At 38.6% G+C, this 12,413-nt stretch overlaps 2 protein-coding genes across 3 annotated transcripts in view; both read right to left on the bottom strand.

Annotated features, from left to right (window-relative positions):
- The window catches only part of wu:fl23c11 (interleukin-17 receptor C), a 7,724-nt gene extending 4,331 nt beyond the window's left edge, over positions 1–3,393 (bottom strand). The window contains exons 1-7 of the mRNA XM_063892688.1: positions 3,039–3,393; positions 1,374–1,401; positions 1,166–1,297; positions 844–969; positions 636–751; positions 208–313; positions 92–133 (exon numbers count right to left, since the gene is read on the bottom strand). Of these exons, the coding sequence (XP_063748758.1) occupies positions 92–133; positions 208–313; positions 636–751; positions 844–969; positions 1,166–1,297; positions 1,374–1,401; positions 3,039–3,179 (691 nt within the window). The 5' untranslated portion in view covers positions 3,180–3,393. The remainder of the gene's footprint in view (positions 1–91; positions 134–207; positions 314–635; positions 752–843; positions 970–1,165; positions 1,298–1,373; positions 1,402–3,038) is intronic.
- A 1,728-nt stretch (positions 3,394–5,121) lies between these two features.
- On the bottom strand, positions 5,122–10,715 carry LOC134863180 (uncharacterized). Of its 2 annotated transcripts, XM_063881521.1 has the most exons (17): positions 10,431–10,713; positions 10,159–10,183; positions 9,971–10,078; positions 9,784–9,863; positions 9,591–9,653; positions 9,392–9,494; positions 8,797–8,942; positions 8,643–8,711; positions 8,485–8,551; positions 8,019–8,200; positions 7,890–7,937; positions 7,758–7,803; positions 7,517–7,668; positions 7,366–7,434; positions 7,222–7,273; positions 7,022–7,129; positions 5,122–6,823 (listed from the first exon to the last, which is right to left on the bottom strand). In XM_063881521.1, the coding sequence occupies exons 1-17, from the start codon at positions 10,524–10,526 to the stop codon at positions 5,877–5,879; spliced, it is 2,361 nt and encodes a 786-aa protein (XP_063737591.1). In that variant the 5' UTR covers positions 10,527–10,713; the 3' UTR covers positions 5,122–5,876. The 2 variants fall into 2 exon arrangements, with proteins under 2 accessions (XP_063737591.1, XP_063737599.1); XM_063881529.1 differs by lacking the exon at positions 8,019–8,200 and having other exon boundaries at positions 8,653–8,711; positions 10,431–10,715.
- Positions 10,716–12,413: the final 1,698 nt, after the last annotated feature.

Below are 12,413 nucleotides of genomic sequence, written 5' to 3' on the forward strand. Positions count from 1 at the left end.
GCTTGGAAAAACTATGTGGAGCCCTGCTCAAAACCGCCTCCCACTTTGAAAACCTGCACAGAGCAGTTTTATATTTTACAACAAATCTTACCATCACACTTCTTTAAAGTCCTCTCTCGATTCATGGAACAAACTGAAAAAGAGGAGGATCGGGTGTTCAGTGGCATATGAAATTCAGTATGCTTACATTGCTGAGCATAATATTACCTTCTTCCAAAGATGGGATCTGGATTTTTTCCATTTTATTTGAATGTGAGAAGACTTGAACCTCAACTGGATTGCCCAATGTAATTTTTTTCTCTGTCAGCACCAGCTGTGTTTGCAGAAAATATATGCAAATGGTAAACATTAAGTATTTAAATCACTTAGTAACAACCAAAGCAATTAACAACAAAGTGGTGGAAGAAGTATTTAGAAATTTAAAAAATATATTTATACAACAATGAAGAAATTCTCAATTTCAAATAAAAGTCCTGCATTCAAATCCTGCTTTTAAGTGATGAAATATTGTAAGGATCTTCTGGGAGAGTGTTTGAGTAAATCTAGATCCTTTCCACGATTGGAGACTTGTCAATGAATTAATCAACAACAGAAACAAATATTACATGGAGTTAATTCTGCTGAACATTAACTACCTTATGCCTGGGTCGTTGGGAAGAAGCTTGATCTAAAGCACTGTAGCTCGGTTTAAACCAGAGTTTCTTGCAAAAGACCTCTGCGCCTGGAGAGGTGAAATACACTTTCACCATAGCTGTAACACAGAAAGTACAGAGGAAGAGTAAACTCAGTAGTACATTGAAAAAAGTGAATAAATAATAAAAAATAGAATAACATGTGTGTTACTGTGTGTCTGTGCAGCTGGAAACACAAATGTGCCACTTCCTTCTGCCCTTTGACTCATGACAGACAACTCCGCTTCATCACTGTTGTCCCCAGACTGATCAGAAGCCTCTTTGACATTTTCCACTTCTGAAACAACATTTACAGTCAGTAAAGACTTCAATCGAGAATACAATGTTATAAAGCCAAAGTAAACAACTATGATAACAATGCAGGGAGCAGTAAGCTAATAAGAGAACAGCAGTGCCAACAAACCATTCAATGTGTTCAGGAATTCAAGGTATGTCACCCTAGCTGACAGTCAAACGATTTCTAACAAAGCTACCTTGTACTGTGATGAGGATTTGCAGGCAAGGTTCACAGTCGGTGGCTGAACAGCACAGAATCACTTTAAGCTGTAAATCTGTAACATCCATAGTGTCATCTTGATTGTTCAGAGCGTAACAAAATGGCGAGACTGTGGAAAGAAGACTTTCTGCTTTAGACAAACAGTGCAGGTTTATGGGATGCATTTGTGTTGATCGTTATCTTACCTGAGCTCACAGTGCACTCCGTCAATCCCTGAGGACAGACAAGTTGAGCATGAATTTGATGAATGACACTTGCCAAAAATGAAGCAAACCTCTTGAGTTGTGTACATTTCAAAAGTGCTTAAAGCAGGGGTGTCCAAACTACGGCCCGGGGGCCAAATGCGGCCCACAGGCCATTTTTAATCGACCCTCAGCAAATTCTAAAAGTATAAGGGAATATGGCCCACAAATTAAACTTTTGCTTGTCTTATATTGTACTTCTCAAATATATTTGTTAAAATATATGACACAGTATTCATGTGTTAATGAGCCCAATTTTCTAATAATTTCAGTCATTTAAAATGTAAAACATTTTCTAACAAATCTTAGTTGATAAAAAAAAGCCCAATAACTTATTTCCTTAACAAGCTCGAAATTTAACCTTCATATTTACTCTTATTATAAACAATCTGAGGCTTCTGTTTTAAGGGATGAGCTGCCAACAAAATAAATGTAACCCTAAAGAGAGATGGGATGTAGGCTGTTTTTTCCTTAAAGCATTTTCAAGTATTGCACATTATTCACCTACATTTGATTTGTTTTACTAACTTATAACTTAACTTATGAGGCAAAATTCACCTCTTACATAGATACCATTTTACTAAGCAATAGGCCCTTTTCCCCAGAAGATATTTTGGATTGTGCCACAAATAACATAAATTATTGCTCTGCTTTTTTCTTGTTTTTTAAGTTTTCCAGTAAGCCATGGCTGTGTGACAGTGAACCAGTCTAGACAATACCAGGAATGAAATTCAGCCATCATTGATTTGATTATTTACACCAGGGATATACCCACTGTCAAATGTAATAATAACTTTTATTAAATGTATTTCAGTTTTCGGATTGATAGTTCTATGTGTGCTTGTAGGTGAATGTCATACTACACATATTGATTTGTCTCTGGTTGATTTACTTATTAAGAACACATTCAGTTCAAAGAAAGTTCCAGCTAACAAACCACCTTGGAAATAAAGCAGTGGAGTAAGGTGTCACACTCAGGGCCAATAGTAAATAAGTAATGGACATTCAACTCTGATAGACAGGAATTTAAAACGAAATGTGTTATATATTAGTCCAGCAGTCACAGCAGGCTAATGTTTGTAAAGTAAATCTATGTGAACTAAATAAGCTAGGCTAAAAACTATGTGTTTTCCTTTATGTCTTATTTAAGGGATCCTTATAGTATAGGAAATGTGATTTGACAAATGATCTAATACAAACCAACAATAATAGTCACATTTATTATAATGTGTCATGTTGTAAGTTAGGATACATGTTATGTAAGAATCTAATACCTAAACACACAACACATCTATGTTATCTGTATCGCATCTAAGCATAATATCCTGGTTTCAAAGCACAGATAAGAACTAATGCAACTTTTGCTAACTGTAAGATTAAAAACAGATGTTGTTGCCTTATCTTGGTTTTCTTTGTTTGATGCGAAACAACGTGGCTGTAAGTAATAGTAGGAAACAAATACAACTGCAGGCACACTTCATCAGGAATGTGATTTGATAAGGATTAACTGGTTTTTCATGTTCCAGTAGCCTACGCCATTCACATGAGTATGAACCAAACAGGATACAACTCAAAATGTTCAGTTTAACGGAATCCTCGTATAGTTACCTCGCTGCAGTTGAGCTTGGATTCGTCTCGGTCAATCATCTCCAGCGCTTTCGCAGACATGAAGAGCCAGAAGCGCATTACTGACAGCAGCCGGAGAGACATGTGCGCGGGCGGCGGAGCGCGTAGGAGCCTGGGAGCCATTTCTTGGAAAGTCTCTCCCCCGCGCGCGTCTCCAGCTCCAGGCTACACTCCCCTCACCTGTTAGAGCGGATCCCGTTATCCTTATTTCCTTTCAGCAGCACAGCATGACAGGGATGATTTCAGGGAGAAACCTTTGTCCGTGGCTTTCCAAAGCCAAACTGTTGTGACTCTCCTGAAAATGTGTTCCTCGTGTCTTTCCTCAGGATAGACAGCTCGTGCTGGGCGTGTCAAAACCTGCTCAGGTGAGATTGAGGAAACTCGTTGCATGCACACAATGGAGGAATGGAAACATTTTTATTTCAGTGTTATACTACATATCGACTATACATTTTGGAAGCATGTTTTTTTTAATCACTTTTAGGTATTAGCTATATATTTTTACGTACTTTTCTAGCTATGATAGGCTTATATAATATACTACAGTCCTAATCTACCTGGTTTGAACATTAAAATGTTATGACGTGTTTTTGTTGGTGATAAAAAACAAATAGGATATGCAACAGTACAATAAACTCTTTATAATCATCTTGTTAAGTCTCTCTTTTACTTGCTTTCAAGGGTCGTTTCATTTTCACTTTTAGTCTTATTTGTTCTATATACTGTATGTTGCACCAAGGGGACAAGCACAACATATGAATGAATACATCATTATATTCTATAACGCTATAATACTGTAAAGTGAGAACTTTGACTTTGACTTACCTTTTGCTGATAATAGTTATTTACTTCTTTTTAAATATTTTGATTTCATAACTTTTACTTTAAACCGAGTATTTTACGACCGTAGTATTTATACTTTTACTTAGTTAAACCATCAGAGCACTTCTCCCACCTCTGCATGCACCACAATTTCTCATGTCTTCAAAATTTAGATAATGAAATATTATGATGCAATTATTAACAATAAAAAAGCCAAAGGTAGATCTGAAGATTCATCGAGGATTAATTGAGGATTAATAATGTTTTGTTGTTGATACAACCCTATCAGTAAATGTCAAATATTGCACCAACAACGATGGTAACAGTCAAAAGGTCAACGGACTGGTCCATCATTAAACATTATTAATTCATTTCTTCCAGTTATTTTTTAAGCATCTAACCAAAACTCTGTGTTAACAACTGAACCTCTCATCTTTTACCAACAGGTTTTGCCCCATTAAGTCTAAACTACCTTTGCACCAAGTTCTGAATAGAGAAGCCATTGTATAAATGTTTTCAGTTTAAGTGCGAATGATTAATCATTCACCTGTATCAAAGTGAAAAGGTCAGTTGTCCACTGTTGTAGATTTTAATTTGTATTTCTTCCTATCTGCTGTACGATATGGCGCTCTTGCACCTGTGTGAACTCAGTGTACCTGGTCCTGTAGGTTCAGCAACAATAAAATGCAAAGCCATTTTCGATCTTGTAAATGCATTTGGCTGATAGCGTGATGGCCATGAGCCAAATGTAAACACTATACGACTCTGCGGTTCAGCTCTTGAATAATGTCCCAGAGTTATCGCCATGTGACTAAACTGACTTGCAGACTCTTTGTAGAATGATCCAATCATAATTTAAATGACCTTTCTCACTTTTACATAGTTCTTCTTTCTACGCTTTATGGCTATTTTTGTGTTACCATACCCCAGCTCTGTTACTGTACTGTATGTACAGTTTTTTAACCTAAGTGAAGTTGTGACAAGTCTGGATTGGTTCAGTATCCACGTCAGATAAAGTTATTCCCTGACATGAACCCTAAGCTGTGCTGAACTTGTTTTTGGCAGTAGGTGTTTATAGAGTTGATTTTTCTGTAAATAACTGTCGAGCAGATGTTTTAGCATCAGAATACTGCAGTTTGGCAATTCTTTTTTTTCAGATGTTTAAGAAAAAACATGAACCTTATTAAAAGAGACACTGAATGCTGAAAAAACACGTTTCTGTAAAACAAAGCACTTTTATCAGTTATTTTTTGGCAAAAGAAATTCCTTTCCTATATATAAATAGCATTTTTATTATCTTACAGACATAAAGTTCCAATGCAAACAGTGTTGAAATCGTGCTTCTGCAAGTGGAGATGAAATGTTTGCCGAACAGACAAGTGCTGTATGCCTGAGTTAAAAAGCAAACTAAACATTGACAAGTTCATATTTGTTTTTAGGTGGAAGTTTGTGTACATATATTTAATAATAACTATCTACTATACTAACAGCAGTACCTGCAGTGCATGGCAACTTCATTTACTGTCAAATGCTCGAGCACACTTGGGTAGATACCGCTTAATGTTTTCACCTGTTGCACTCTTTCCAACTGTGACCGCTTAGGCTGAAAATCCTATGCAAATTTGTCAGTTCCTGTATTGTGCAGCATTTGTAAGTGAGGTATATTTTGCAATTGTTTTTGTACTGGTAAGCATATTTACATACAGTCATAGGACAGGTGTTCACATAAAGAGCGCCTGTTAAAGGGAAAAATGCAGGAGACAGGACGGAGTATTTACCTCATCTTAATATACCAAATGATAGGTGGAGGTCACATTTAGTAGGTTAATGTAAAGTAAAAAGAAAGTAAAATATATATATTTTCTTTTAGTGATTGGCTCTGAGGCACCCGCAGGGCAACACCAATCCTCTGTGTCTCATGTATACCTATCATGTTTCCAGCAGAACAAGAGTCTGTCCACATCAGACATGTGAAACCTGAGATTAAAGTTTCCCTGCTCACCATGGCAACAGGTGGAGAGGCTCGTGCTCTTGTACAGTTCCTGATCTTGCCATGTTGGCTGTCAGTGGCAACTTGAGCCTGCCATGAGTCTTATCCGAGATTATTTTGAGTGATGACGTGTCACTGAACCCCTGCGTTTTCTTTCCTTGAGTCTGAGGCAGCAGTGTCTGTAGTCTTTGTGCTAGCTGCCGTGCCAGCCATACTGACTGCACTTTAGCTAAGAGTCTGTGCAAGCAGTGCCACCGCAGTTTGCCAGTTCTTTTCTGTCTTTGTATTCCACCCAGCTCCTGTACAAAGCCTCTGAAATCTTTCGGTAAGCAGAAACGAGGGACATTTCTGAAGGCCTTTGGGATGTCCCTACTATGGCAAAGGCTCTGGAAGTAGACAAAGGCCACTCCTTGACTTTTGTTCTCCTGCAGCGCCCCCTCTAGGCAGGACAGAGCAGCCGCAAATACTGGTGCGATCACTGTGGAGGGCTGTGTGTACCAGTCTATATCATCACAATGCTTTTTTCCTGCGGCTTTCTCTTTTTTGCATTTTCCCAGTCGTTTTCCAATTACTTCTTCCACTTTGTTTTCATGTGTCACGTCTTCTTTGCTACATTCTCTCATTTTTCTCTCACTCTTATGCATGTTTGCTCTCTCCTCCCTCCACTTTTCATAGGTCTTCGTGGCTTCAGGACTCCAAATAATCAGCACTTGTCCTTGAGCCTTTCGCATGGCTTCCCACTGCCCATACAGCCAGGGAAGAGGACCCAGATCAGCCACTCCAGTTCCAGACTCAGTCCCATTTTTCGTTTGTGAACTTTGGGCACACAAAGCCATGTGCACAGCCGCACTCAGCTCTCCCTGCAGGATTGAGGCTAATGCACACACAGCAGAGACGTGGTCCGACTGCTCTGATGAGCACACTAGTAACACTGGTTCCCGAATACACAGCCAACCTAGAGATATTGGAAAAGACAGGTGAGAAAATTAAGATATTATGTATAATTTCTTAACTTTATTAAATTGTTTTCTTTAAGATACCACAGTTATCATCAGGCACCAATCACACAAATCCATGGAGGCAGTACAACACAGTAGATTTAAAATGATTATAAATGCCACCAATCAAAAGGCACAAAGGCAATTGTACTAACCTGATGCTCCACTCTTGTTGAGACGGTGGATAAACATTCCCAGTAAAGCAATAATAACCATGGATACCAAAGCTGCCACAGCATACATGCCACATCTGTCATGAGTGTCTGTAGAAATAGAAAAAAGTACATTTATTTACTTTACAAAAGTACATGCAACATTGCATTTGAGCTTATGCGTGTATCTTGAGCACACTCACAGTCCGGGCACAGAATTCTTCTTCCAAGTAGAGCAGGGTGTGACTGCCACACCTGCAGAAAAGTAAATTGTTAGAGGGAGATGAGAGATAAAGGTCCCGCACTATGTCAAGAAAGACCTTTCCCATGCATGCACATGATTTTACCTGCACACATGGCCTATCAGCAAAGAAAACAAGAGGCACATGGATCCTTGTTTTAGTTGTATTCCCTTCCTGTCAAATAGATAAGAAGAGTCAGATATTAATTCAAATCAACATTAACTTACCATTTTTCTCACAACGTACGAATGCTTACAATTGTCTCTGAGTGGACCTGTCCCATTGGTGTACATTCCCTCTCATTAAGGAGACAGAGTTGAGCTGCAAACCTTGCAGGAGTTGAAGAGGTTATAAACAAAACCACACTCTGCCTGCCTGGTCCCATATACACCTCCCATGAAGACATATCTGCAAAGGACAAGGAGAGGGAAAAAGACATTTAAATTAAAACCTATCGCAGCTGTAAGCATCATATTTTGTTCTCCTGTTTGACTCACCAGCCTCGAAGCGGCAATATATTTCATGGGTGCCTTGAAGTGAAAGCTGCAAAAAACAAAACAAATATGTGAATCTACATCAAGAAGGTAGGTTGATGGACATAATGTTAATGCAATTTGGCAAAATTTCACCTGCAAACACATCTGAGGGTGTTTATCCACAGCGGATGTGGAATATATCTGTTGGGGAAACAGTGTTTTAAAAAAAAGTTTAAATCAGGAATTTAGGATCAATACCAACAGCAGTCAAGCCAAACCCACCAGGGTTCGCCCCTCTTTCCTATCCTCCAGTGTGGAGTTAAGCACAGGTGTGCAGAGTGTTTTGTTTTGTCTCCAGCAGAGGGAGGCAGAGATGTTCAGATTGTTGGCAGGACACTTGGGGTTCCACTTCAAACTTGACTCATGCAGTGTGACATAAGAGGAGCGCCAGACATCTCTGACATCTGTACAGGCAATGTGGACACAAATGTTTACAACTTCATGACTCCGAGTTTTCTGACTGGTTTATCCAAGGATGCGATTGTGGGAAAAACTGGATATCAATGTAACAACATAAATGAAAGACAGTTATCATCGGAAACAGAATCACACTTACATATGAAAGAATAAGAAAGTCATTTTTGTGAACGTATCAGTAATCAATGACAAAACAACGGTAAAAAATAAAATTCCCTAAAGGATGATTTTGATTGAATCTGACTCTGACGAGAATCATCGTCAACCTCACCTGTGAGGCTCTTATTTTGAAATGGGCACTTTTTATGACGCCGGGCATCCCAATGTTGGTAATATACCTGTTAACGCAGACAATGTACAGGTGTGAAAAATCAGACTTGACAAAATAATAACTTTGCATGTATGAAAAAATTATGGAACTGAGAATACCTGTACACACACGCAATGCAGCAGGAAAGGGATGTTAAGAAGACCTGATCGAGACTGAGATGGATCAATCTTAAAGGAAAAAAACAGTATATTCTTATTTTCTTTGGTGTGTAGAAAACAAAAGTACACACATGCAGATGAATGTGCCTCTCACAGTGATTGGCCGGGTGACAGAGTCCCCGCATTGCTCTCCATATTGTTGGTAACACCATCTAGCATAGACTTTGTCTCCAGGCTCCATGGTCACCAAGATGGATTTAGACGACTGGTTCACAGACAGATCGAATTCTGGGATGGGATCTAAGTCACACAGAAAAATATAATATACAGGATTTAATCATCAGTGTCAACAAGGAAAAACATTTAGACGTGTGATACATTCGAGGAAAAACAACTAGGGGTCGCAGACATTTAGTTCCTTTTGGAATCTATACCAAAAAGAGTTTGAGCTGTTCTGGATGCTAGTGGTGAACAGAGACACTCCCTCAGACACTTTATTTACTGTTTGATTTACTTTTAATTCATCACATATCGGAGAAAGAATGTGTCACACCCGACTCTTACATTTCCTTCGAGCAAACAAAGTTCAATTGTAGCAGAAAGAAAAAAATAAAAAGCCCTCAGGGTAAAAAATGGGGAAGCAAAGCATGTCATTGCAGGGGCACAGTGATAAATAATAGATTTCCAGGGCTCAGTGGATCTTATTCTTAGTGTTTTAAACTAAAACAGATAAATCCTTATTACATTACCTGGTATTGTGTAGTTGACGCTGCAGCTGGTTGATGTTGTTTTGTATGACACAGTAACAACCTCATTAGCTGTCTCTTTGACACAATCATGTACCAGTTCCCACTAAAAAAGACAACAATAACACCATCATCATCATCATCATCATCAGACTTGTCTTCACAACGACATGTTTGCCTTAAACTTGAATATTACTCTTACCACATGCGGCTGTGTGACACTACTTTCACACTTTACTTTTCTTTCACCCGTTTCTCTTTTGCGCTAAGAGAGAGAGATAGAAAAACAGACATGTTTCCATTGTGTTCTCCTTTTCTCGAACTACTATGAACTGTGGGCTCATATTGACATATTACATGTGTGCAGAGTTTGAGGAATGCGAAAAATCTCCAACCTTTGTCCCTTTTTTCATTGGCCTAATTATGTCCTTTCTTGATGAATGATGCATTTCAATCTTCAAAGCATTACAGAGGTCTGGAAGAAAGCAGACTTCTTTTCAAGAAATGACAGCTTCAGAGATCATAGAATGTAAAACAATCAATAGCAAAATGGATTTTGCATTCATGGTTAGACCCCCTTACCATCACTCTTTATCCAGACATGAACAGTGACACACTCAGCGTAACCCCCATCAGAACCCTGGGACATGGCTGAGGTCAGTTTCACAGGACAGTGTCCGCCAACAACCTCTGTGCAGACAAGAGAAGAGCATTAGTACAGCAAGAGACACCTGTGGCTACTGACACTAATGCTTCTATACAAAACGTACCATGTTCATGTCCTCCTTGATATTCCTTCATGTAAATTAGGGACAAGAGAAAGACATAATTAAAAGGGGAAAGGGATACAGCATTACCAAAACTGCTTAGGGATCCAACCTTTCACCCACGATGCATTTAACAATATATTTGTATTGTGAAAATAATATATTGTATAAATATGATACCGTCCAGTTCAGTTAATTGGATGTAAAAAATATTGAAATAGTTATTCACCACATTTCATCGTAGTGTGGAGATCGTACAGTAGTATTAAACTCACCCGACATGTTGTGGTACAGTCCAGCAGCAGAGGAGAGACCACGACGGCAATAAGAGCCAGCGTGGTAGGGAAAACACTTTTGAACATACTGCACATTTAACGTAGGAAATGTCGGCATAATTAAAAGTCACGATGTTTTGTCCTCACAAAGCTATTGTTTTCCCCTCAAGTGGCATGTTTCTGCTGGTTAGAGCGAGTCTAAAAATAAATCTGAAAAGGTGATCTGTGCAGCAAGGAACAGAATGCTTTTACCAGGTCCTGCCAAGAAACTGTAAATCATGAGGGCGTTTCTCAAAAATATAATCGTGGGTTCCGCTCCGCCTCTCTTTCAAGTTCAAGAGTCTCAAGAGGAGAAACCAAGCCCACTTTTACCTCACTGTTTCCCCACAGGAAATAATACCGCCTGAAGAACCTGTATTGTCTAACTGTATGATGTTTTTTTTTCTGTAATTGTATAGCCCCCGACCCACCTATGCCAGGAAGTGATGGTAAAGGGCCCTAATGAGCTGTCTCTCACACACCCACCCAAACAAAACGGGAGAATCCCCCTGCAGACCTAATAGTAATAATACTACATACACCCAGACACTCCTACCTTCATATATGCACAGTGCCTAAAATAGGTGTCAAGAATCAATACCAAAACAAATTTTTGATACAGAACGGATGTTTTTATACAGTATGACACTTTAAGCATCACTGTTCAGAGGGGGGAAGTAACTAAGTACATTTTAAGATACTTGTACTTGAGTATTTCCATCTTATTCTACTTTGTACTTGTACTCAATACAAAGTCATTAAAACTAGCTGCTTTTTACCAGCTTTGATAACACTTTAATGCATCAATAATTATAATAAGAACATATAATACATATTATTCTGAAATGGAACAATCTGCAGAATGTGCACTTATACTTTTGTTACTTTTAGTATATTTTTGATGCTAATACTTTCCTACTTTTACTTCATAGTCATATTTTGAATGCAGGAATTTAACTCTTGCATTCTTCTCTCACCTGTCACTGGTGCAACCAATACGCTATAGAAGTCACATAATTAGATTGTCTGTAGTTTAAACTGATTGTAAACATACTCCTGTATATACAAAATAATTCAGTAGGCTAATGTGAAAAAAAACCTACACCATGAAGACAAAGGAGCCCTCCAAGCAGCTCTGAGAAATCATTATTAGAAAAAAGGATAGGGTAAGGCACAGCTGCAAATTTGCCCATCGCAGGCCATCATAAAAATATAAGTGCATAAAAGCTCTGGTTTAGATGGATAAACACCTGTGGTTTTACATACATATCTGTCAGTCTGTGCATACAATCTTATTACAACCACAAAAAAAAACACACACAGAAGTCCAAGGCATTAGTGTGTGTTTGAGTAGAGCAGTTTGTTTTAAGAAAAGCCAAAATAGGGCTTTTTGTAGATAACTGGTTTCGCAAAAACTGTTGTAATCTTCCTGTCGAAACCAGTGACTGATGCTTATCAGTTGTTTCCACATGTTGCTTGTGGCAGGAAACCATGCATCTTAAACCCGGTGGGGTGACGTCTTGGTTGAAAATTGGACTACATGAAGTTTGTGGTGAGTAAGTGTTCCAGATGGCGGGGGGATCTTTATCGTGCACGGAAAAGATTGATCAAAAGCTATGGTTTGGGTTGAGGAAATTTACATTAGTCATTACGAGTGAAATGCACTGATGTAGCAAGTGATCGTGACAAACAATCCATTAATGGCAAATTTGATTAAATGGCAATGGTTGTTAAACCAGTAGAACCAGTACGTGTGCACAATGCAAAGAAATGCAGATCGAATGCAAATCAAACATACCATTACTATCCCAAGAAAGACTTAACAGAGGAGGGCATATTCACCATGATTTAACCCACCTAGGTTGCATTGACTTCAAAATACTACTGTTGGTTTATAATGCACTGAAGGTTTTAGAGCCAAAATAAAGGTCTGTTCTTCTGCTA

Source organism: Eleginops maclovinus, chromosome 1 (genome assembly GCF_036324505.1).
Source record: "Eleginops maclovinus isolate JMC-PN-2008 ecotype Puerto Natales chromosome 1, JC_Emac_rtc_rv5, whole genome shotgun sequence".
NCBI classification, from domain to species: Eukaryota; Metazoa; Chordata; class Actinopteri; order Perciformes; family Eleginopidae; genus Eleginops; species Eleginops maclovinus.